Source organism: Ovis aries, chromosome 3 (assembly GCF_016772045.2).
Source record: "Ovis aries strain OAR_USU_Benz2616 breed Rambouillet chromosome 3, ARS-UI_Ramb_v3.0, whole genome shotgun sequence".
Lineage (NCBI taxonomy): Eukaryota > Metazoa > Chordata > Mammalia > Artiodactyla > Bovidae > Ovis > Ovis aries.
In genome coordinates this window covers 139,721,660-139,748,822 of record NC_056056.1, presented here as the reverse complement: position 1 = coordinate 139,748,822, position 27,163 = coordinate 139,721,660, and the positions used below count along the sequence as shown (strand labels likewise).

Genomic DNA, 27,163 nt, shown 5'->3' with positions numbered 1-27,163 from the left:
GACAGACATAAATACAAATCATTATGATACGACTGGCTTTTATTTATCTTCTTACTAACTATCCATTAGTAGGAGCAGTTATAGTTAGATAAAAGTTTTTAAAGACATAGCTGCATTTTAGAAATCCTAGATAATTCCAGTGATTTTATTAATCAGAAAGAATGGCCTCCTTGCAAGGTCTCTATACAAGTTCATCTATAGCAGCATTGTTTGCAACAGTAAAAAACTGGAAACATTCCAAAACTGTTCATGAAGTGATTCAGTAAATCAATTACTGTGCATTTGTACAATGGAAAATTCAAAAACCATTATAAAGAGTAACATCAAAAACATTCAAGACATATTATTAAATAAAAAGCAAGCTGTAAATCAGTGTTATAAGATGACCTTATTTTAACAATAACACTATATTTGTTAAATTTGACAGAGAGGAAAACCTGAAGTGGTTTTTTTCTAAGGATGATTTACACAAACATTTCTTTGTATATTCATGTAACGTTTCAGTTTTTCACAATTAGCATGTATTTGTCTTATAATTATAAAAATCCCATTTAAGAACAACCAGAAAACTGGCAAGGAATTATGCACTGAACCTGTATTATTATGACCTTGTGAGAATGAACTACTACTCTCATTTACATCGATGGAAAAAATGGACGCAGATTTGTAAAGTGACTTTCCCAAGGTCATCGATAGTGACAGAAACAAACTCAAATTCAGGTGCGTCAGGATCCAAAAGTCTATTCTCTACTCAAAGATTTAAAAACCTCTTGAGATTGTTAGATAGCATCATCGACTCAATGGACATGAGTTTTAGCAAACTCTGGGAGATAATGAAGGACAGGAAGGCCTGGCATGCTGCAGTCTATGGGATCAAAAAGAGTTGGACACAACTGAGTGATTGAACAGCAACAACATACCAGTTCTATACAAACAAGGTTAGAGGAGCCCAGAGGTGCTAGTACCTAATAGCTTAGAGAATGATGGATCATGGGAACAATCAAACAGTGAGAACCAGAGAATGCATGTGTGGTAAGGCTGGAGGATGGAAAAGTAGGGGAGCTGAATGTAGTTAGTTATGACACAGAACACATAAGGAACAGATGATAGATGGGTAGGGAGAGAGAGAGACAGATCGGTAGGGGGTTTTTCAGGAAAGGTAGGCAAAGGAAAGATGGTTAAGACCTTTATATGTCAGAATAAAGAGTTTAAATTTTATCTTGAAAATAATGAGGGCATGCTGAAGAATTTTATGCATGTGAGAAGCCGGGGTAGATCTGGATTTGAGAAAGTTAATTTGGAGGATGAATTACAAATGGAAGAGGGGAAGCTCAAGACAGAAAGATCAGTTAGATGGCTACTGCAACAATCTGAAGTGTGGTGGTAAGACTAGAAGGAGAAAGATTCAAAAGATAAACAAGGGAAAGAATGGTTCAGTTCAGTTCAGTACAGTTCAGTCGCTCAGTTGTATCCGACTTTTTGTGACCCCATGGAGAGCAGCACGCCAAGCTTCTCTGTCTAACACCAACTCCCAGAGCTTACTCAAACTCATGTCCATCGAGTCAGTGATGCCATCCAACCATCTCATCCTCTGTTATCCCCTTCTCCTCCTGCCTTCAATCTTTTCCAACATAACGGTCTTTTCTAATGAGTCAGCTCTTCGTATCAGGTGGCCAAAGTATTGGAGTTTCAGCTTTAGCATCAGTCCTTCCAATGAATATTCAGGACTGATTTCCTTTAGGACTGACTGGTTTGATCCCCTGGCAGTACAAGGGATTCTCAAGAGTCTTCTCCAACACCACACTTCAAAAGCATCAGTTCTTCAGGGCTCAGATTTCTTTATAGTCCAACACTCACATCCATACATAACTACTGAAAAAAACATAGCTTTGACTAGACAGACCTTTGTTGGCAAAGTAATGTCTCTGCTTTTTAATAAGCTGTCTAGGTTGGTCATGACTTGCCTTCCAAGGAGTAACTGTCTTTTAATTTCATGGCTGCAGTCACCATCTGCAGTGATTTTGGAGCCCCCCAAAAAGTCCCACACTGTTTCCATTGTTTTCTCATCTATTTGCCATGAAGTGATGGGACCGGATGCCATGATCTTAGTTTTCTGAATGTTGAATTTTAAGCCAACTTTTTCACTTTCCTCTTTCACTTTCATCAAGAGGCTCTTTAGTTCTTCGCTTTCTGCCATAAGGGTGGTGTCATCTGGATATCTGAGGTTATTGATATTCCCCCTGGCAATCTTGATTCCAGCTTGTGCTTCATCCAGCCCAGCATTTCACATGATGTGCTCTGCATATAAGTTAAATAAGCAGGGTGACAATATACAGCCTTGATGTACTCCTTTCTTGATTTGGAATCAGTCTGTTGTTCCAGGTCCAGTTCTAAATGTTGCTTCTTGACCTGTGTACAGATTTCTCAGGAGGCAGGTCATGTGGTCTAGTATTCCCATCTCTTTCAGAATTTTCCACAGTTTGTTGTGATCCACACAGTTAAAGACTTTGGCATAGTCAATAAAGCAGAAGTAGATATTTCTCTGGAACTCTCTTGCTTTTTCAATGAGCCAATGGATGTTGGCAATTTGATCTCTGGTTCCTCTGCCTTTTCTAAGTCCAATTTGTGCATCTGGAAGTTCATGATTCACATACTTTTGAAGCCTGGCTTGGAGAATTTTGAGCATTACTTTGCTAGCATGTGAGATGAGTGCAGTTGTGTGGTAGTTTGAGCATTCTTTGGCATTGCCTTTCTTTGGGATTGGAATGAAAACTGACCTTCTCCAGTCTTGTGGCCACTGCTGAGTTTTCCAAATTTGCTGGCATACTGAATGCAGCACTTTCTCATCATCTTCTTTTAGGATTTGAAATAGCTCCACTGGAATTCCATTACCTCCACTAACTTTGTTTGCTTGGCTCTAGGTGAATGATCATACCATTGTGATTATCTGGGTCATGAAGATCTTTTTTGTACAGTTCTTCTGTGTATTCTTGCCACCTCTTCTTAACATCTTCTGCTTCTGTTAGGTCCATACCATTTATGACCTTTATTGTGCCCATCTTTGCATGAAATGTTCCCTTGATATCTCTAATTTTCTTGAAGAGAACTTTAGTCTTTCCCATTTTATTGTTTTCCTCTATTTCTTTGTATTGATTACTGAGGAAGCCTTTCTTATCTCCCTGCGCTATTCTTTGGAACTCTGCATTCAAATGGGTATATTTTTCCTTTTCTCCTTTGCCTTTCCTTTCTCTTCTTTTCTTAAGAGCTGGTATTTCATTGAATGGTCAGGGTTGGGGAGAGAGGGAAATGTTCAGGCTGATCCCCAGATTTCTGGCTTAAGAAACTGGATGCTGCTGGTATTGTTTGTTCACTAAGATGAAAGAACAGAAGGATGGAATAACCAGTTTGGGGACTGGGTAGGAGGTGGGAAAGTAAGTGCCACTATGTGATGATATAGTCTGGATCATGCAAGAGGACTTAGCCACAGGACATCAGAAACATGGATTAAAATGTCTTTAGAAGGTCAAAGACATGAGAGGACCAGTGAAGTTGGTGGGCAAGTATAACCTGGAACATGATTAAAAATATATGCTTCTAAGCTCTCTCTGGAAACGATCATTCAGTAGGAATTATAAGAATCTGTTTTACAATGCTTTCGATGCCTCACCAGATTTTTACCTTAGCACAGCTTCTATGAACACTACCCAGTGGGCTGACTGCACAAGATGTGTCTCAATGACCCCCAAATTTACCACATGCCTCAGATACTGAATTTTTCCTTTTGTGAAATATGCTCAATCATATAAATTTATATATATTTAAAATAAAGAAAAATTTTATTCTTTATATTTGTTATAGAATTTATTTCATAGGGTTTATATAGTATTTCACTTCAATATAGATATCGCTGTTTTGGGTTACAGAGAGATAGCAAATCTGTTTAGAAAACTTTACTTATTAAATTTAAAAATGATAAAGCAGGTATTTCTATTTAAATTCTTGTTCATTGCCATTAAAATTTCTTATTTCTTGAACCTCCTTTAGAAAGTTTAAATGGTTTGTTGAAAGCTAGAACCTCTTACCTCCAATGTTCTGCATTGTAATGGAAATGAAAGCTCCGATTTTCCCAGGCCATCCAAATGCCTTTTCACCTAGTTTTTCATAAATTAAAGACCCTATAATCGGAAATGAAAAGAACCTTGTTAAGACACTGCTTTAGTGATGAAGATATTTCTATAATATAATTCTGCACTGGAGCCTCAAACATGCAAATAAACAGCATATAGAAATCACAGATCTCAGGTTCAGTCCCTGGGTTAGGAAGATCCCTGGAGAAGGAAACAGTAAACTGCTCCAGTATTTTTGCCTGGAAAATTCCATGGACAGAGAAGCCTAGGGAGCTATAGTTCATGGGGTCACAAAGAGTCAGACATGACTGAGCGCGAGCCCCTAAATGACCTAAGTGACCACCTATAGAAATCATAAAGCCCAAATACGCAATCTCAAAAGCCATTACAAAATATGGTGAATGTTCTCCAAACAAGGAGTGATGGCTTCATTCATCTTGGCCCCATGCAGCAAGTCAGAACTGTGATTTCCATCATCCACCAAAAGTCTTTTTCTCAATTTGGCTTGAACCTGAGCAGGCTGACTTTCACTTTGACTTGACTTTTCACTTGCCTAGATAACTAAAAGCATGGAGAGGCCATGTGATTGGGATTAGAAGAAAATTAAATGTAAAATTGACTAACACCATCTTATAGGTGTGGAGCTAGAGACTGAAATGCCTTTAACCAGAATCAAAATGGCATGTCTGGTGTCTAAGGTGTAGCATACCTCCTTCTTTGGCAGTCTTTAATAAAAGATGAACTGAATAAAGAGAGAGGACTGCCACGGCAAGCAGCATGATTCTGTGAAGGGAATAGAAAGGAGACAATAAGACTTCTGTAAAAAATGAGACATAATAATATATGATGTTACAATACGTTATTACACTGGTCTTTCCAATCATTAACTTTCCAAGAGTATGTGGATTTGGGGAAGCTGAAATATTCTTTTTCAGAATGTCACAAATACTCTTTAATGCTTCAGAACTGGATTGGCTTTATTTTATGGGCCAAAACGTACTACTGGAAGTCCCTAACACACCTTTTTTAGTGTGTTACTACTACCAGTCGTAGAATTTAGTTTAAACTTTAGATGCTAAAGGTACAGCAAAATTAGCAAATACTATATCTACTTACTCAGTATAAGGGGCATATGCATATGTATATCATATTTGCATGATATTCTCATGAATATTTATAATTGAAGGGCTATTCAATGACCTGACTAAACATCCATCTAAAATCTAGAAACAGAGACGCCAGAGCAAACTCTGAGTTCCATTACTACTGTCTGCGTATTATACGAGAGTGATCAGAGGTGTGAACCAGAAGTCTGGCAAACGCCGGTATAATAGAAGAAACAGAAAAAGGTAAGTCTAGGCTGCAGGGAAACCTTTGTTGTACTCAGAAAAGAATCGTTTCTGGTTCAGGGCCCTCCACATGTCCACAGGCATATATGGTTTCTTTATGTATTCAGTGATCAGTGCTTTCCAAAAATAAGAACTGAACAGCAGAAAGAGAGTGTAGATAGAAGCAAGTATATAATAAATTAAGGAATAATAGTCATCTTTACTGGAAACTGAAAAAAAAAATCTTATTCTTTGTCTGTTTCCTATGATGAGAGCACGCTAAACATTCTCCCCACAACTGATCTAATTCTTTGGTAATTCCTGGGGAAGTTAAGTTTGCAAACATAGATTTAGACAATGAGGTACAAATGTCCTAACAATTCTAGCTCTATTGTGCTCTTATTTATCACAAAATATGTTCACCAGAACTGTCTAATCCATGTCTTATTCATATGTTGTTCCATACAGCTTATGAATTGAGCTGTTTTTAAGAATTATGCAATTCAGATTATATAATTTTATTCCCTGGAAAAATAATGATAATACTCTATATTCTAAACATATACTTGCTTTGGCAGAAAATGCTAAAAGTAAACACCAGTGAAATCCTGTGTCACTTGTTGGGAATTAAGGGAGATTGCTGAATCCATTTTGGGCTACTTGGATACACAAAACACATCTCATGATCTCTAATGATTTAATTGCTTTGGCCAAATTAATCTGTTAAATGTTTACAGGCCTAAAATGAGGCTTTCAGTTTTAAAAGTGGAATATTCTCCTCTCATGAAGATGATCTGTGGCTCTAGAATTGGAGAAAGTATCTCTTACTTCTATTCATCAGTGATCTATGAAAATTTCCTTAATAATTTTAATGGTATGTGTAATTAGTACAGAGAAGGCAGTCTGTTTGTTTAAAAGACAGAGTATATTACAAAAGTATACAGCTACATATATGACTAAACCTCTAGCCATTAAGAATCTGAGAATTTTTTTAAACTACTTTATTTCAAACATGGCTTAGAAAGGTAAAGTTGACATAAAAACCCATTCAGCTAAAAACTATAATCTAACAGTTCAATCAAAGCACTGACACAATATCAGTATTTATAGTCCAGCCTGATCCTTAGCCCTCAAATAGCTATGTGGTTACCTAATCATATGTGATGTTTGGAACATAAATAGCATATATTTATAATATAAATGTTACATTCTTAGACAGTTATTTAAGACTCCAACATTGCACTAGGGATTGTGATCTACATTCATACTGATGCCTGACTAACTTTATTGTTGTGAAGTATTTCACTGCTGCCAACTGTGTCTTTGGAAATATCAGGCTGCACGTAATGCACAAATGTCTGTGGCTGTCTGTCACAAAGCAGTCTCCACCCTCCAGGTCGGCTCTGTGATGCTGCTGCCACCAGGCAGCATTTGACCAAGTTAGGATAAAGCGTATTGGTTTAGGAAGAAACTTTGGCCACTCTGCAAAAGTTCCCCAAGCCAGGCATTGTTACTAGGTCTTGGGGATACAGACATGAGGTGAAAAAAACAGGACTGAGCCATCTCCAAAGGCTTAATTAACACTTTGGAGATGATAGTCTAGCCAGGGAGAGAGCCATCAAACAAAGGAATCAGACAACTGCCCTAAAATACTAACACTGTGGAAGGCATAACTGAGGTGTGGCTGAGCTGAGTTATGGGGAGTTAACTAGATGTGGAGGAAAGGGAAGAAGGTTCCAAGATCATGTGCAAAGGCCCTGTGGTAAGAGGGAATGGCACCTTCAAGGGATGGGGAGCAGACACTGTGCCCATTGTATCTGGCATATAGAGCAACAGATGATGGGACTTGAGATGGGCTCGAGGCACACAGGACCCTGCAGGTCCGGTTTGGGAAGGGATGTTTTTCCTGAGTGTGATAAAGTCAGATTTGCTACTGGAAAAGATCTTTTAAACTATTAAACACCAAATTACTTTACGATCAATAACTTTGGACTGATAGGGCTGTTCTAGCACTTTGGGGGAAGGGGGCTCAAACATATAAACTTTCTGCCATTTGAATAGAGATGGCTGGTTGAACAAGTACGAAGATTAGACTGCTCTGATTATTTCTCATTGCTGTTTTGTTTCAAAAAGAGAGAGAATATGCTAATACTTTCTCAGATGATTCTTATTCACAAAGATCAAATTTTGTTAATTGAAAGAGCACAAGGTATGCACAGGCTTTAAACTGAGTAATCATTTTTTCACCTCATGTCTGTATCCCCAAGACCTAGTAATCAAATAGATACGTCCAGGCACTTACATGAAAAGTATGATCCCTGTGTTGGCCATGGCATAGGACAGGCCCAGGATTCCACTGCCCATGATGGCATTACTCAGGTTGAATGAAGACATTCCAAAGGAGGTGGTCCCAGGATGCTTGAAGAAAACGGGATGCATGATAAGCAAACACCTACCAAAGGATGAACCTTTTTTGGATTATTCTTATCCTATATCATCTTTTTTGGAAGAGACTACCACCAAAAATTGAAGATTAAAGTAAAATCACAGCAAAGAAAACCATGACTCAACTTCAGTAAAAGCATGTAATTCTCAGTGGAATGTGGTACTTGATTTCAGCAGAGGTCTCAGGAAAAATAAAAAGTGCAGGTTGAGTAATAGAAAGAAGGGAAAGCATGTACGACTGCAGATCACATTTGAGTTAGAATGATTTCTCCAAAAAACAAATAAATTTCATAAATGATTTATGCAGCCATATGGCGAACAGGAAAAACAAGCCCTTATTCCAGTAAGGGCCTGAATAAACAGAGAATGTGCTGATCAAAGCTTGGAAAATTTCAGTCACATTGCTTTCCTGCAGAGACCCAGGTAGATCAGACATCCTCAAGTCCTGTTTACTGCCGGAAAGCAGAGAATCACTTACATGTTCATCGTCATAATCTGCCAACTTCTTTTTCCCCAAAAATCCATTTGTCAGGAATTTCTGACTTTCAGCATCTTCATTAGTAAACTGACTGAACATACACACAAAGGAAAAGAAGACAGTAAAACCAGCTAGTAAATGCTCTGATTTATGTTTACGTATCAGGTGATCTAAGCACTGAAGCAGGGGAGGAAAAACAAGACACTTAAAGCTTTTATCTTCCTCTTCTCCTCTTCATACTAGTGTTCCTTCCAGACAAAAGGACTGAGCCCTATTTATGAGTATACTTTGGGTGGGAGGGAGGGAGAAAGGTCTGAAGGAAGAAAATATTTTTTGGTTGAAATCTTTTTAAAGCCACATTTTTTCTCCCACATTGACTATGCAAAAAATAGAATAATTAGAGCTAATTTTTGCCATTTCAAGCTCTCCCAAAGAAAGGGAACAGAGCAGTGACTGCGTTTTCTCAACTGTCCATACACCATGACCACAGGATCTTATTAATTCAAAAAGTATTTATTAAGTGATTTGGTACTGTGATCTCATCTCTCTTGGTGCTCAAATGTCCTCATAAGGGAAACTTCCATGTCTGATATGAAGCAACTATGGCTCAGAAGAGTAAGACAACATGTCCAGCCCCACCAGACCCCAAGCCTAGGGTCTCCTACAGCTCCATGCAACCCTAGACAGAGCCCTTAGCTGGCATTTTCCTCTTTTTTGATTCCACATTTAATATGCATATCTCTTGCTGAAAAGGAGTTCAATGGTAGCTCTGTGCTATGTTTAGTTGTGTGCAAGAATGTGTATTTTAATTACTCTGAAAGTGTACTTGGTTGTGTTTGACAATTAATGAATGAAACTAAGAAGACCTTTTAAAGAAACCCAATGAGTCAGCAGAAGAGTTGAGAGGGCTGTAAGATGCAGGATTAAAGAGCAGGACTTTGAGACATCACTATCCACACAGATCAGGGCTTCCCTGGCGGCTCCGTCAGTAAAGAATCTGCCTGCAATGCAGGAGGTGTGGGTTCAACTCCTGGGTCGGAAAGATCCCCTGGAAAAGGGCATGGCAACGTCACTATTCTTGTCGGGAGAATCCCAAGGACTGAGGAGACTGGCGGGCTATAGTCCATAGGGCCGCAAAGAGTCAGACACGACTGAAGAGACCAAGCAGCACAAATCCACTAAGCACTGGGGTAGTGGTCTACTTGGTGCAGGCTGGAAGCTGCACATCCCATGGCAGCACTGGTTGGCAGCTGAAGCTGTATGCCGGAGATATGAAGGAGGTGAGGATATGAAGATTTGAGGATACGAAGCTAGTACCAGTCACGTTTCTGAACATTTGACTAATGAGTTCAGCTGCCACCACTGCATTTTGAAACTGGAAAATGTCACATAGGCCTTCGATGATAGGAAATGCTCAAATATGCATGCTTTTTTAAAAGTGCTTCATTATTAGATAAGTTGCAACTTTAAGGCATTTCTTGCATGAGAGAGTAAGATAAAATAATTGGAGTTTTTTTAAAGTAACCCTTAGAAATAAAAAAGGTAAAATAATTATTATAGATCTGTGCAAATTATCTCTTAGAAGTTAAGCCTGAAAATATCTTATGAGAAAGAGGGACAAAGAGGCTACTTTTTGAGAACAGAGAACAATATAAAGTGCAGATAGAACTAGACAGATCACGAAGACAAAATCACAAAGTTTCATGCACTTTTCTAAAACCCGGGAAGTGGCTTTTCTTGAAACACGTGGTGTACAAGTTAGGAATATTTCCTGTCATTTTTCTCCTATCTCTTGAAGGAAGAATAATGCCCTCAGAGGCTGTTTTCCTCCATCTCAGTACTCCTTCCTCCCTTTTGTGCTTTATTTTAATAGTCTGTAGTTAATATACTTGCTATGTGGAGACTGGTACATAATGTTCATAGTTGAAAACAGAAAAGATAAGATGAAACAGAGCCCCAAATGGGCCTAATGATAATAAAAATAAAGGTGTCATCTAGATTTAAACTCTGGAATATACAACATTTTCTTTTTAACCTTAATCAATAAGCTAGAATCCTTTAGCCCATGAGTAATTTTAAAGTTTTAAATGTAAAAGTAAATAGACTTTCTCTTTTGAGGCATTTGCATGTTCTTATTTTGGCATGAGATGAATTGTAGTCATAAAACATGTCAAGATTGTATAAAATATATGAGAAATGTCCCCAGCATCTTCAGTGATTTAATATCAAGCCTAGCATATATTGAAAACATAAGTATAATGATTCCAAATAAATGCATTATGTTGAATTTCCCCAAAATTTATATTTAAGAGATCAAACCAAATATAAACAAACCCATCTTTTAAAAACGATCATAAAATTGCAAAATAATGACCCACTAGAGTCAGGACTTACAAGCTAAGTCCTTGTAAGTGTTCCAGAACACACTGCCTGAAGCTGACAAAAGCATTCTTGCTCTTTTCATGCCGGCTTTCAGAGGACCAAATCTAATGATTCTGTAGGACTCTTCTTAGGACCCTGTCCCCTTCAGCTCTGCCACTTCCACAGAGCTCATATCTGTATGCACCTTTCTCAGAAACAAAAGAGCCCTTGGATTTGATCAATTTCCTGAGTAATGAAGTGGAGTGGAAAAAAACAAGAGTTGACTGAGTATCATCTATCTCAAAGGCACTCATTTAATCCTCAGCAAAGTAGGTGTTGGTTTGCCATTTTGCATTTTCCACTGAAGCTCAAAGAAGATAAATATCTTCTCCAAAGTCAGATGACTCCTCTGCTGATTCCAAAGCCCTGGTTCTACCATGTTGTGCCTCCTCAAGAGTAAGTCAGAAAGAGAAAGACAAATATTGTACATGAACATACATATATATGGAATCTGGGCTTCCCATGTGGTACTAGTGGTAAAGAACCCGCCTCCCAATGCAGGAGACACAGGAGACCTGGGTTTGATCTCTGGGTCAAGAGGATCCTCTGGAGGAGGGCACAGCAACCCACTCCAGTATTCCTGCCTGGAGAATCCCACGAACAGAGGAGCCTGGTGGGTTATAGTCCATAGGGTCACAAAGAGGCAGACACGACTGAAGTGACTTAGTGTGCACACACATATGGAATTTAGAAAGATAATACTGATGAGCCTACTTGTTAGACAGCAAAGGAGACACGGACATAAAGAGCAGAGTTTTGGACACAGTGCGGGAAGGAGAGTGTGAGATGAATGGAGAGAGTATCACTGAAACCTATATGTTACCATATATAAAATAGATGGCCAGTGGGGATTTGCTGTGTGACACAGGGAACCCAAGCGGGTGTTCTGCGACAACCCAAAGGGATGGGACGGGGAGGGAGGTGGGAAGAGTTTCAAGAGGGAGGGGACATATGTATACCCAGGGCTGATTCATATTGATGTATGGCAGAAACAACCATGATATTGTAAAATACCCTCTAATTAAAAGTTTCAAAATATATTACGCTGAAAAAAAAAAAAAAAAAGAGTCACCCAACCCACGAAGAGTCATGTTGACATCTCCATGGCCTCTCTTATCCAACAACACTAATGTTTACTGGGCTGGCTTCCTGGAGGAAGAAGAGTACTTCCTCCTGACACCCTTCCTGGGTGTTGTGAATGCAATAAGATGTCCTGATTTGAGGATAATATTCTCTACTCCAGACCTAGATTAAATAAAAAATTCACTTCTGAATATCTTAAATCATGAATAATTTGTGTTATATAGTATTTTGTAAGAAGTTACTAAACTTATCAAGTAACAGTTGTGCAGCTGCTCTGTTCCAGGCAGTGCCATTAACCTGGTGTAGTGGCATCACAAACATCTGGGTAGGGAGAAGGTGCACAAAGTAGGTGATCACTTCTAACTGGGGGATGGCTTCATAGGAGACCTGATATTGAGCTGAGTCTTGAAGAGAGAGTGCAGCCAGTAGAGAAAAAGGGGGAAGGTGAGTGGGTAATACTTAAATCAGGGCATTCCAGGCAGACAGAGCAGAGTGAATGCAGGAACACGAGTTTTGAGTGGCTCAACAAGGCTAGAAAACAGCACATAAACAGGGCAACGGATGAAGAGGAGAGCTAGGTGAGGGCTGGATCCTGAAAGGCTTCATATGCCAAGCAATGTGTAGTATAATCTTTCTCTCATAGCTACTGAGGAAGCACTCAAAGGGTTTACCTTAGGATAGGACATGAGTCAATTTGAAATTGTAAAAGATTACTTTTGCAAGCAATATGGAGGGCTAGTTGGGAGTGAGTAAATAGTAAGATGGGGACTAATCACGGCTGTTCTAGTGGATGAGTGACAGATGATGAGGGACAAAAGCAAGATGGCAATAGAATGGATATAGACAAGTGGGTGGATTTGAAACATTAATGAGGTAGAAGCAACTGGATATAGTTAAACATTGTACATGCAGTTCGGCAGAAGGGATGAGTCAAAGTTGATACCAAAGGCCCTTTGATTGAGTTGCTGAATGATGCTGATGGCTTTCACCAAGATGAAATTGCTAGAAGAAGGGAAAATTTTGAAGAGGATGACAAGAGTTTATTAGACATCACAAGTGTAACTTAATCAAGGAGGCAATTCAGACACATGAGTCATCCAGTAGAGATGTATAGTAAACAGTTGGATATGATGATCTGAAATTCAGTTGAGAAGTTTAACAGGCTGAAATATGGCATATGTTCAGTGGGTGAAGCCATGACGGTTGTGAATAAACTTGCTCAAAGGACATTTTTAGCCAGAGAAGAATCTCAGCAGAACTCTGGAGATGTAGAAACACTTAACAGAGCAGTCAGAAAAGGAACCTGAGAGAATAACCCAAAAGGTAAGAGAAGTGGTATGTTAATTATAATTTAAATTATTATATATTATTAATAGGAACAAGAACACTGTAACTGAAATTTTAAAGTAATCATACAAAGGACCACACTTGATCTTAGCCAAAAGGCCGAGAAGCAATTATACAAAGGACTGACATACAATAATGATATAACAATGTGTATTTCAGGATCAGAGAGTTGATGTGTTAACATCAACATCATTGTTATCTCTCAAATAGGTAATAAATTCAGTTCTCCCCAACAAAAGTTTTGTTTTCCATGTCCATAAGCCTCTCGTTTTTCCACGGAGCCCCATCATTTTAACCCCATACCTGCTCATTGCTGCCTTTTCTAAATTCCCCATCCCAGTGTAGCTGTCTTGAATACTCTCGCCACTGATGCTCTCATCATCAGGCTCGATGTTGACATTGCTCAGTTCCATGGGGTCCATTTGAGCTGTCAGCGCTTTCTTGTCCACACACAAGCTCCTTCAGTGTAAACAAGATACTGTACCTTCAGCTTGAGGCTCTTCTACTTGGTGTTATGTTTAGAACACTCTGTTCTGCAAACAGAACACAAGATAAGTCATTATAAATTTCTTTAAATTAGATAAATAAATCCAAACCACCTACTTGTGTATGTTCTCTGTAAAAACATGAAGAGTAAATAAATTCCTGAAAAATTCACAAAGTATGTCTCCAAAGTTTCCATTACCCAATACCAAAAAAAAAGAGAAAGAAAGAAAATGAAAGAGAAAAAGGAAAATTCTTAATAAATTGCCAAATTAGCTGGTATTTATAGAATGTTTTTTCAATGGCAGGGGCTTTAATAGTCACTGTAGGAAGGAAAAAACAAATCTTAAGACATGGTAGCAGTCTTCAAGAAACTTTAGGTATTTGTTAGCAAATTGTATTACTTAAATGGGTGACAATGGTAAACTGTTGATAAAGAAAGATCTGCCAAGGTAGAATCTGACAGTGTCTGCACCAACAGTAACACAGAAAATGACTGTGTTAATTTTGCTTTAATCTGTTAATCGGGCATGAAAGAATTAACACCATCAAAATACTTAATAACATGCAACACAAGGTAGCGTCAGGCTCAGGAAGCCACTTTTCAGGCACTTGGATCATGAAACCAAAGTTAAGAGCAGTAACAAAAGTAAGCACAAGTTTATTTTTGAATCAGCCTCAGTCACCATCTATGCAAAGTTGAAATGCATTTTAACAAGAAAGCGATCGAGCTTTTAGACTTTGCTCTGCCTTTAATTCACTGGATCTCAGCACATTTAACTTTTTTTAACCTCGTTTTCCTCAATTAAGTGAAAAGGGGTAGACTACTACTGTGCAAAAAAAATTGCTATGAATCCATTAATGCTGATATTCTGAAATTTTTACCATCAGTTTCATTCAGTTCTTATTGAATCAATATATTGGGAAAAATACTATCACTCTTGGAAGGTTTGGTTCTGAAACATACACTACCATTTCATAAGGAAATTCTGAGCAGAAAAACTAACATAAAAATTGCTCCAGTACGCATGGAATCCATAAATTCCCTGGCAAATAAGAACGACTCCATAAATCCAGTGCTGCAGCAGCCCATCTATGGAGGACAACCCTTGATTAAGATGATTTCAAAAGTTGCAAATCACGTATGGAAACTGAAACTCACTAGGAGAGTCAGTAGGCACAAGAAGTAATAATTCACACCTGAGTGACTACAAACTGCAAAGTAATTGAAAACGGACTTTATGATGAAAGAAAACATAAAATGGACTATAACATTCATATAATAAAAAGTAATGAAAGATTTGAAATAAGAAATAACATCGACAGATTATGAACACAATAGAAGATCAGACTGGTTCGAGAAAAAGACAAAAGAATTCTAAAAACAAAATATATAATCATATTTTAAAAAACTCAGCTGGAGGGAGAGTAATGAAACTGGAAGACAGATTGGTGGAAATCACTCAAATTATATCACAAAGAAAGAAAGAAAAATATGAAGTTAAGAGACATGTGGAAGAAAACCAGAAGTAAAAAGTTAAACATGTCTGAATAGTTATTCTAATATGAAAGAATTGTGAGGTGAGAGACGAAAAGGACAAAGAATTGTTGAGAACTAAAGAAAGAGAGTAGTTCTCAGGATTCAAAAAAACCACACAGTACTTCCAGCAGGAGGAAGAAAAATGAATATTTTCATTAATAAAAAGTAGTGTAAGTATATAACATCAAAGATAAAGAGAGAAATCTTTGAAGCACCAGAGAGAAGCATACAATTAACAGAAAAAGTAGAAACTTGTATTAACTGAGTACAAACTTGTCTCAACATCCCACAGTATCATGCAGTATCAGTTTCACTTCCCAATAGCAATCACTAATGAGTTACTGTTTTTACTTCTTCATTTAAAGTAAGTCATTCTAAATTTAAACTATTCACTAAAACCTCTCTGACTTGGTTTATCAACTCTCAACTGACACTTAGGAAATACAAGGAAATTAACATACTTCTTTCTATAGTCCTAATTGCTTCCTCCACACTCCTAATCGTTTCAGCTCATGAAATACTTCTACAATGTTAAGATTCATGATAATGTCATCTATTCTGTAAAACAAATCTCTCATAATTTACCTAAAAAATCAGCATTTACAACATTGCCGTGCTATAATTTACAACATTCAGTTCAGTTCAGTTCAGTTCAGTTGCTCAGTCATGTCCGACTCTTTGCGACCCCGTGAATCACAGCACGCCAGGCCTCCCTGTCCATCACCAACTCCCGGAGTTCACTCAGACTCACGTCCATCGAGTCGGTAATACCATCCAGTCATCTCATCCTCTGTCACCCCCTTCTCCTCCTGCCCCAAATCCCTCCCAGCATCAGAGTCTTTTCCAATGAGTCAACTCTTCGCATGAGGTGGCCAAAGTACTGGAGTTTCAGTTTTAGCATCATTCCTTCCAAAGAAATCCCAGGGCTGATCTCCTTTAGAATGGACTGGTTGGATCTCCTTGCAGTCCAAGGGACTCCCAAGAGTCTTCTCCAACACCACAGTTCAGAAGCATCAATTCTTCGGCGCTCAGCCTTCTTCACAGTCCAACTCTCACATCCATACATGACCACTGGAAAAACCATAGCCTTGACTAGATGGACCTTTGTTGGCAACACTCAACAGTGGCCACAGGACTGGAAAAGGTCAGTTTTCATTCCAATCCCAAAGAAAGGCAATGCCAAAGAATTTACAACATTACAATTGTGTAAATAGTATGCCCAAAGAACCAAGTGGCATATTTGACTACATAATAAAGGCAATATAATCTTATACTACTAAAACTTTCGCTTCCCAGGTGGCGCTAGTGGTGAAGAACCTGCCTGCCAGTGCAGGGGACATAAGAGACTTAGGTTCAATCCCTGGATTGGGAAGATCCCCTGGAGAAGAGTGTGGCAACCCACTCTAGTATTCTTACCTGGAGAATCCCATGGACAGAGGAGCCTGGTGGCCTACAATCCATGGGGTCACAAAGAGTCAGACATGACTAAAACGACTTAGCAGGCATGCACTAGAATTTTGGAAGCAAATTATCCACACTCTTTTACTTTCTGAAGGGCTTTCTCCTCCCTCTTCTGGGTCTTATTCAGCTGCCCATGTTTCTTGAATGCCAAGCTATCTCCTTTCTTCAGTTCATTTTGCATTGTGCTAAAATACTCCCTTGAGTAACTTTTTCGTACAATAAGTCCAGAAATAGAATTCCTGAGTTGTTTCATGTTGGAAAATGTCTTTACTTTATTCTCAAACTTTTTTGATTGTTTGAATTCTAGATTCAAAATCATTTTCCTTTACAAGGTTGAAAACCTTTGTCTCTTGACTTTCAGCTTCCTCTGACAAATCAGATTTTCATCTCTTTGTTTTATTTTTTTTTCTTCTGAAAGGTTTTAGAATTTTCTTCTTTAACAAAATCTGAAATTTCTCCAGGATGTAACTAGATATGAGTAGTTTTAAAAATTCATCTTAATCCACACATGGAGAGCCCATTCATTTAAGAGACTTGTATCTTTCTTCTGATAAAAATGTTCTACCATTTTAAAATGTTTCCCTTCCTTTGAAACTTGTATTAGTCATGTACTGGCCCCCTTTATCTCTATTGCCAAGATTTTCTCTTTATTTTTTTATTTTTTTTTTTTAGGTCAGAATTCTTTCTTTTATTTTTTTTATTTTTATTTTTTCAATTTTTAAGTTACTTTTTATTTTGTTAAAATCTCACATGTTCAACATGATTCCCCATGCACCAGCCCCAAGCATCAGACATAGACTGGCGATTCAATTCACATGATAGTATACATGTTAGAATGGCATTCTCCCAAATCATCCCACCCTCTCCTCTCCCTCTGAGTCCAAAAAGTCTTGCATACAGGGTCGTCATTACCATCTTCCTAAATTCCATATATGTGTTAGTATACTGTATTGGTGTTTTTCTTTCAGCTTACTTACTCTGTATAATCGGCTCAGTTTCATCCATCTCATCAGAACTGATTCAAATGAATTCTTTTAACGGCTGAGTAATACTCCATTGTGTATATGTACCACAGCTTTCTTATCCATTCATCTGCTGATGGACACCTAGGTTGTTTCCATGTCCTGGCTATTATAAACAGTGCTGCGATGAACATTGGGGTACATGTGTCTCTTTCAATTCTGGTTTCTCGGTGTGTATGCCCAGAAGTGGGATTGCTGGGTCATAAGGTAGTTCTATTTGCAATTTTTTAAGGAATGTCCACACTGTTCTCCATAGTGGCTGTACTAGTTTGCATTCCCACCAACAGTGTAGGAGGGTTCCTTTTCTCCACACCCTCTCCAGCATTTATTGCTTGCAGATTTTTGGATCGCAGCCATTCTGACTGGTGTGAAGTGGTACCTCATTGTGGTTTTGATTTGCATTTCTCTAATAATGAGTGATGTTGAGCATCTTTTCATGTGTTTTGTTAGCCAATGTCTTCTTTGGAGGCTGAGTTGAGCTAGTTGCCAGTTGCCAACATTCAGAAATTGATTACAGAAGCTAGAACTATCCTAAAAACCCTACTATCACAATCACACTAATAGATGGAGATACCATGATGGATCGGAAGAATCAATATAGTGAAAATGAGTATACTACCCAAAGCAATTTACAAATTCAATGCAATCCCTATGGAACTAGAACAATTTTATGTTGGAAAGTCACAAAGCAATCAAGACAGTATGGTACTGGCACAAAGACAGACATATAGATCAATGGAACAAAATAGAAAGCCCAGAGATGGGGACAAAAGGTGGAATATTGGATCATACAATGGGGATCTAAAATGAGAGTCCTGAGTCCCTTTCAGACTCATCCTTATTTCCTGAATGCATCTCATTTTGTTACTCAATGTTCAAAGACAGTTCCTCAATTTCCAGAATAACAGATTTGATTTTCAGCTGTATAACACTGTGATATAATACATATACATTTGGTCTTCATTCCCATATCTGGCAGAACGCTCCAAATGCAATTACATTACTAATATATGGGTTTTGTATCCAGCTCCTGAAATAGTTCTGGAATGATAAAGATGTTTTTGTTGTTATTGCTGTTGTTGTTATTCATAGCAAGATCCTTTTAACCACACTTGAGTTTATGATAATGAAGTGGCTTTTGTAAAGCCCTTGGGATGGAGGCTGGTTGCTAGGGGAACCAACCAATTGATTACAGAGCTAGAACTTCCAACCCTACTTCCAATCAACTGAGAGAGGAGAGAGGGTGTGGGCTAGGTCAATCACATATGGCCAATTATTTAGTCATGTCTAGATATTAAACACCCTAACTGAAGGGGTTTGAAGAGCTTCTGGAGTGGTTATCATACAGAGGTGCTGGGAGGTGGTCCACAAAGAGAGGGCATGAGAGTCCTGAGTCCCTTTCCTCATCCTTTGTCCTGTGCATCTCTGCCATCTGGCAGTCCCTGAATTATATCCTTTTATAATAAACCAGTCATCTAGTAAGCAAACTGTCTTCCTGAGTTCTGTGAGTGATTCTAGAACACGATTAAATCTGACTTATAGCTGACTGGTCAGAAGTACAGGAGGTCTGAACTTGCCCTTGCATCTGAAGCGGAGGCAGTCTGTGGAACACAGCCCATAATATGTGGGATCTGATGCTAACTCCAGGAAACAGAGCCAGAATTGACTACATTGTAGGACTCCCTGCTGGTGTGGGAGAATTGGCTGCTTTGGGAAAAACTCACACTTTTGGTACCAGAAGCAAGTACTGGGGGTAGAGTAGAAAACCATTGTTTACTTTTAAGCTGTACCCATTTTCTTTTTCAACCTGCCAGCTAATTATTTTTCACAATCATGTTTTTAATTTCTGATCATTTGTTTATTCTCTTCTTTTTTCATACCATCTCTTTTGTTCATTTTACAGATGCAGTATTTACACAAATCTTTCTAAGGCTATTGATTTCAAGTTTCCAAAAGCTCTTGTTGTTCCCTAAATTGTGTATTTTTTCCTGGAGTTGTTCTATTTGTTCATCTTGGCTCTTCTCTTCCATTTGCCTGGCTTTCCTGAAATTCTTAATGATCCTAGGTTATCGGTTCATATTTATGAATGAAGAGTATGTTGGTTAACTTAGAAAGCTAGTACTTGGGGTTTCTCTGAAATCTTACAGGCTCATTCCACTGAGAGATTGCTCCCTTGTAGGTCCTCTGTAAGAATCTGCCTGCAAATGCAGGAGTTGCAGGTTTGATGTCTGGGTGGAGAAGATCCCCTGGAGAAAGGAATGCCTGGGAAATCTCATGGACAGAGGAGCCTGGCAGGCTGCAGTCCACAGGGTTGCAAGAGTTGGACACAACTTAGTGACTAAACAGCAAACAACAGGTCTGGGGTAAGTGGCATCTATGCAGTCAGTCTGTCTGCAGAGCAACTGCAGGACTCCACGCCCAGACATAGCTGGCACTGTAGACAAGGCTCCTCAGGGAGTAAAATGCAATGATGTATTTTCCTCTTGGTGGAGCTTCCATTTTTGCTTGTTATCTCTCTTTGCCTGCTGTGGGGGTCTTAATATCTATTATAGAGTCCATTCTTAGGTTCTCTTTACAGACTAGATTGCAGCCTTATTTTTTTTACCAAAAAAGGCAGCCCAAACAGATGAAGAGTCCAAACCAAAGTTCCTTGGTGAACATGTGGTCATTGGTTGCTCATGAATCATGGCTCCTCTTTGTGTATATTGACTTAACTTGGAACTCCTACTAGACTGCCTCTGGAAAAAGCCCAATTACCTGGTTTACCCTGGTTCCTTTTCTCTTTCACAGGTTTTCCACCCCTATCTGCTTCCTGGCTTGTAGGAATTCTTAAAACTTCCATTTGTTGCTGATCAGTACAGTTCAGTCATGTCCGATTCTTTGCAACCCCATGGACTGCATCACGTCAGGCCTCCCTGTCCATCACCAACTCCAGGGGCTTGCTCAAACTCATGTCCATCGAGTTGGTGATGCCATCTAACCATCTCATCCTCTGTCATTCCCTTCTCCTTCTGCCTTCAATCTTTCTCAGCACTAGGGTCTTTTCAAATGAGTCAGTTCTTTGCATCAGGTGGCCAAAGTGTTGGAGTTTCAGTTTCAGCATCAGTCCTTCCAATGAATATTCAGGACTGATTTCCTTTAGGATTAACTGGCTTGATCTCCTTGCAGTCCAAGGGACTCTCAAGAGTCTTCTCCAACACCACAGTTCAAAAACATCAATTCTTCGGCACTCAGCTTTCTTTATAGTCCAACTCTCACATCCATACATGACTACTGGAAAAACCATAGCTTTGACTAGACAAACCTTTGTCAGCAAAGTAAATGTCTCTGCTTTTTAATATGCTGTCTAGGTTGGTCAATAGATTTTCTTCCAAGGAACAAACTTCTTTTAATTTCATGGCTGTAGTCACCATCTGCAGTGATTTTGGAGCCCCTCCCCCCCAAATTAAGTCTCTCACTGTTTCCGTTAATTCCCCATCTACTTGCCATTATGTGTTGGGACCGGATGCAATGATCTTAGTTTTTTAAATGCTGAGTTTTATTATTTTACAGATCTCTTGTGATTTTGTTCCTTTAAGAAGGATCATTTCATTTGAAGTTTCTTTGCTTGAATTCCTCAAGGATAGGTCCTAAACTCCCCTTGTTCCAATCTACTCAAGGCTTCATAAACCATGGACTCTCTAAGTCACAGTTCTGGCCCAGGGCTTCATTCTGACCTCCAGTTACGTGTGTCCAGTGATGTATATACATTTGTTTATCTCAAAGGCAGTTCAAATTCATTGTGCCTAAAATCTAACTTGTGACAGTTCCTCCTTCTTCCAATATTTCCAATCCAAAGAATTTTGTCACCATTTATCCAGATCTTCACATCAGAAATATCAGTCTTCTAATTTCTTATCCTTAACATTTATTCCTTTCTAAAGTCTAGTTGATTTTGCAACAATTAAAGTATTTCTTAAATTAGCCCACTTCCTTCTATTGCTTCCACCATCGGCTTTGTCCAAAATTTTACATTGTCAATTGCAACAATCATAATTGATACCTTCATCCTTTCTTGCCTACCCTCCCCCTCCTCATTCACTTTCTACAAACAGGCATATTGATCTTTTAAAAACAAAACTTAGATCATGTCACTTATTTGCATAAAATCCTCTATTGTCTCCCCTTTACTCTTAGGATAAAATATAAAATTCTCCACATGCCCACAAGTTCCACATGGTCCCTCTACCCCTAATTTCACTCCTTCCACACTCTTCCCACCTCACTGTTCTAGGTATTCTGGCCTCCTTTCAGTTTCTGGGTCCCCCTGAGTTCTCTACCACCTCAGGCCATTTGTCTGATAAGACAGATTGCGTGAAGAATGGCCCCTAATCCTAATTTTGGTCCTGCTCAAAGGGCATCTTCTCACCTAACTTGGAACACAGTTTCACAGCTCATATCTTTAGCTCTGAAGATTCTATTATGATCTATTTTAAGGGAACAACAGCTAAAAGCACAATTTTAAATGAATTAGGACATTACGAGAAACTAGATACACTGAGTCATTTGCCTGATGCACAAAGTAGGCCCTTTGAAGCATTTAGACTACAGCATAATTGCTAAACCTTAACACATGATTAATCAACATGAAAGTGTATAAAGATGGTATTTATTTATTTAGTCAACAAATACTGAGAATGAACTATAAGCCGGAAACTATGAAAGATAAAGCACGAATAAGACAGAATCCCTATACCTGATGAATTTTGTTTAGTAGAGAAACCAGATTTTTGAACAAGCTCTTATATTATAATCTTTACTTTTTTCGCTGAATAAATACTTATTAAACTAATCAATGAATCACTCCCTGGGGAGACTAGAAAAGAACAATGCTATGATTGAAAAATATAGTAACATAATATGTGTGTGTGCTCAGTTGCTCAGTCATGTCTGACTCTTCACGACCTCATGGACTGCAGCCCGGCAGGCTCCTCTGTCCATGGGAAACTTCAGGCAAGAATATTGGAGTGAGTTGCTATTCCCTTCTTCCAGGGGATCTTCCTGACCCAGGGATCAAACCTGGGTCTCCTGCATTGCAGGCAGCTTCCTTACTGTCTAAACCACCAGGGGAGCCCTTTTCATAACATAACATATAATATATTAGTTTTCATAGCCATAGATTCTTCTGCTGCTCCCTATTTCAGTACATGGCACTTCATAAGAAGTGCTCACAGTGAAACAGAGCAGGACCCGATAGTTCTCGCCCTCCTCCCCTTGTCCTCTGCCTGCCGTCTGCCTGTGGAAAACTTTAGTTAAAGAATAAGTTTAATCAGAGAAGTGAGAAATGCAGAAACAAAGGAAAACAGTCAAAGGAGACCAAATAATAATAATAATGTAGTCATTAAGCATAGTCAAGGACCTTCAGTTCTTTCTCAAGGGCTATAGATAATATTCTGAGCCATATCTTGCGAGCTGTCTTGCTGCTGCTGCTGCTGCTAAGTTGCTTCAGTCGTGTCTGACTCTGTGCAACCCCACAGATGGCCGCCCACCAGGCTCCACCGTCCCTGGGATTCTACAGGAAACAACACTGGAGTGGGCTGCCATTTCCTTCTCCAATGCGTGAAAGTGAAAAGTGAAAGTGCGCTCAGTAAGTATCCGACTCGTTGTGACCCCATGGACTGCAGCCTACCAGGCTCCTCCGTCCATGGGATTTTCCAGGCAAGAGAGCTGTCTTACAGATACTCAAACATCAGGTGGAAGAATTAACTAAATGATGACTAGACTGTACCCAAGACATGAGCTGCTGCAATTCTGAGAACAGGCCACAAAGAAATGGGAACAAATGGACCCTGGAACTGAAGATTAACTGTACCTAAAACAACCAAGATGAGACTGACTAGACCACCAAGGATCAATCTGAAGATGACTGTCAGAGCTGACTGTGCTGTTCTTACGCATAGCTCCCTCTCTCTGTCTATAAAAGCTCTAATCCCCTGCTCTTCAGGGATGGTGGGGGCAGGGGCAGGGAGTTGGCCTTTGGACAGATGTCTGCCCTCCCCCACCCCATCCCAGTTGCCAGCATCTGAAATAAAGCAAACTTTCCTTTCCATCAACCTGCCTATTCATTGGCTTTTGGGGGTCAAGCAGCCGGAGGCCATACACCTTTCAGTAACAATAGGAGGAATCTGGCTGAACTTCCCAGGTGGTCCAGTGGCTAAGACTCTGTGCTCCCAATGCAGGGGGGCCTGGGTTCAATCCCTGGTCAGAGAACTGAATCCCACATGCTGCAATCCTGTGTGTCGCAACTAAGACCCAGTGCAACCAAATAAATAAAATAAATATTAAAAGAAAAAGAGGAATTTGGTTATCATTATAGATACTTCCCCCTCTCTATACTGCGCCCCCTCTCCCATGTTCAATCTATCACCATATCAATCTTTCTTGCAACATTTATTTAAAATTAATTTATTTTTCTCTCCATGCCCATTATGTTAATCCAAATGACTACATGTTGAAGGACCCAAAATTATTTTTCTCATTACCTTTCAGAATAAAGTCACATTTCCTAACATGCTATAAGGCTCTATATAGTTTAACCCAGACAGAGCTCTTGAGTCCTGCATTGAATCACATGCCCCTTTACTCACTAGATTCACTGGACTTCTTTCATTTCTTCATTGCCACCTCGAGACCTTTTTAACCTGCTGTTCCCTCTGCCTGGAATTCCCTTCCCCACATTCTTAACAAAGTGTCTCCCACAGTTAACTAAAAGAACCTGAAAATCTTTAAATGCCACATGTCTAAATTAGATTCCCCCATGGAACATGGCCTCCTCTTCCTTACAAACTCATCCACTTTGAACTTACATTTTGAGTTGTGTGACTATTTGATAAATATTAATAACTGTCTCCTCTGCTAGGCAAAAACAATTTCATGAAGGCGGGACAAGGCCAGGTTTGTAGACTACACACATTTTCCATTATCTAGCACAGTGCCTGGCGACACGTTTTCGAAGACCAAGGCGATTTTATATGACCTCCTCTATAAATGCAAGTACAACTCTTATTATAGCTTTATAGGTTAACATTTCAAAGTGAAATAGAAATGTTCCCTTCTGGTTCCCAAGAAGAAGAGCAGCTTTGCTATACAAAGAATGTTCAAAATTCTTCAAAAGAAAAACCAGATTTGGTTTGACAGAACTTTCTATAGTCTAGCCTGTCTCGCTAATGAAGTTAGGTTTCTCTGCAATAGAGATTTTGCCGAAACAGACTGGATATTTGAGTCCGGTGATATTCTGCATTGCCATTTTATTTTATTCATTCATGAAGGTGCAAAATCAAACTTTGAAACAAAAGTATTTGGAACACTATCACCATTTAGAAGTCTTTGTTTCATCATACTTATCTGAATGTCCTAAATAGCTGATTCCTTACATTCAATTTTTAGTTATTAAACATTATAGATAACATTCCTTTGTAGTGTTATTTATAAACATTTATTTTACCTGATAAATGAAAGCACAAAAGGAGCTAAATTTCCCACCATTGCTATTTGTTTTTCATGCCAGTCCAGTTCTGATGAATCTACTCTGAAGTCTGGGTTCAGGTAGCAGATTTTACCCTTCGGTTGGGTGAGCAGGAAGTTGCTGATCCTACAGCAACTCACTCCAGTATTCTTGCCTGGGAAATCCCGTCGACAGAGGAGCCTGGCAGGTTTCAGTTCATGGGGTCACAAGAGTTGGACCCGACTTAGCGACTAAACCACCACCAACCACAACTTCTAAAAGCCAAATTATCTTGCATCCAAGGAGCTGATTTAAATCCACATCCAAAATATATCTTGGATAAATGAATATAGATTTAACAATGAAATGAATCTAATATTACCTTTATGTAAAATTATCTTAAACAATTTCCCCAACAATGTCATTCTAATCACATTTGAAACTCAGATGACTCATTAGTCTCTGGCATGATTTCTCACAGAAATCAGCTTTCATAAAAGCATTCACTGTCAGTCTGAAGGACATCTTACAAAAGAAACTGCCAATAATAGCAAAACTGTATTCACTTGACTTGGGCTTCACTGGTGGCTCAGATGGTAAAGAATCTCCCTGCAAGGCAGGAGACCAGGTTTGATCCCTGGGTCAGGAAGATCCTCTGGAGAAGATAATGGCTATCCAACCCAATATGCTTGCTTGGAGAATGCCATGGACAGAGGAGCCTGCTGGGCTATAGTCACTGGCGTCTCAGAGTCAGACATGACTGAGTGACTAAGCATGTACACATTCACTTGACAACTTCGTATTGCTGGTACTAATATTTTAGCCTTTTCATTCCCTTCCTCTACTTAGACATAGCTTAGAAATAATATCAAGGGAGAACTGGAAAGTTAAAAGAATTTACCGTATGTTGAGGTCTTGTCCCTTTGGTAAGAATATTACATGCTTGTTAATATAAGAATTAAAGCAGCCTTTGATGAGGTATAAAGGACTATTCATAAAATCCATATACATTATTTCACTTATAAAATTTCTAGGTCTGCTCTTAGAAAAAGACATAGATTCTCTAGTCATCTTAATGTTAAGAAATACCTTAAATTCCTGCATAAATTTTAGTTCCTATTTTTCCAAACAGTAGTTTGTTTCCAGAAGTGTACCTCAATATGTAGCATATTTAATATTACACAGTGAACTTATGCTATCCATGTTAATGCATAATATTTAATAATCTGTCATAAATTATGGCTATATTAAGTTCTGAATGTCTATATTCTATATAATACATACTGGACTACCTGCGGAGGTACTTTTTTCCTTCTGAAATAAACTACTTAACTTTTAAAAAAATAACTCATTTATTAAAAATATTAGCTTCAATAACCCCTAAAGCACACTGTATAACATAGTTTAAGAAAAGTCAAGAGTTGAGCTCTCAAAACTAAATGTTACTTAAATGTTACTGATATAATTCTTAGAAGTAGAAAGACTTTCCAGAAAATCCCAAAACACTATCTAAATATAAATCTGAAAAAATGGCAGATGTTGTCTTGTAAAACAAATGGCTATCTTTTCTAGGAAACATACCTAAGTTTTTTTTAGTTTGTCAAGAATAAAACTTAGTCAGTGAATTGTGCATGAATATGATGTATATCATCATTTAAAATATTTTTTCACGGAGTTATAAAACAGTTTCGTTATCACCTAGACATTTAATTAAAATAATCACCATATGCTCTATAAGGAGCTCAAAATACATTGAGAATTCTCCTGCTGTCTGGTAAATACATTTGAGGAGTACAGATCTAATTTTTAGATATCTGATTCCAGCCTTTCTATATCTAAAGCTTTGCTTATATTCTACTGATCTGTCAGTTTCTCCCAGTAAATTTGCTGTAAAAATACTCCTTCACTAAAACGGTTACATAAAAACATAAGCTAAGACACAAAT

The 27,163-nt window shown here is 38.6% G+C and overlaps 1 protein-coding gene across 3 annotated transcripts in view; it reads right to left on the bottom strand.

Moving 5' to 3' along the window:
• The window catches only part of SLC38A4 (solute carrier family 38 member 4), an 81,444-nt gene that overhangs the window by 20,095 nt on the left and 34,186 nt on the right, over positions 1-27,163 (bottom strand). For 2 of the 3 annotated variants that reach the window (XM_042246822.2, XM_027967422.3), the window contains exons 2-6: positions 13,533-13,762; positions 8,379-8,469; positions 7,758-7,873; positions 4,837-4,910; positions 4,083-4,175 (exon numbers count right to left, since the gene is read on the bottom strand). In XM_042246822.2, the coding sequence (XP_042102756.1) occupies positions 4,083-4,175; positions 4,837-4,910; positions 7,758-7,873; positions 8,379-8,469; positions 13,533-13,651 (493 nt within the window). In that variant the 5' untranslated portion in view covers positions 13,652-13,762. Of the gene's footprint in view, positions 1-4,082; positions 4,176-4,836; positions 4,911-7,757; positions 7,874-8,378; positions 8,470-13,532; positions 13,763-27,163 lie in introns of those variants that run through there. The other variant, XM_027967421.3, reaches the window with a different exon arrangement.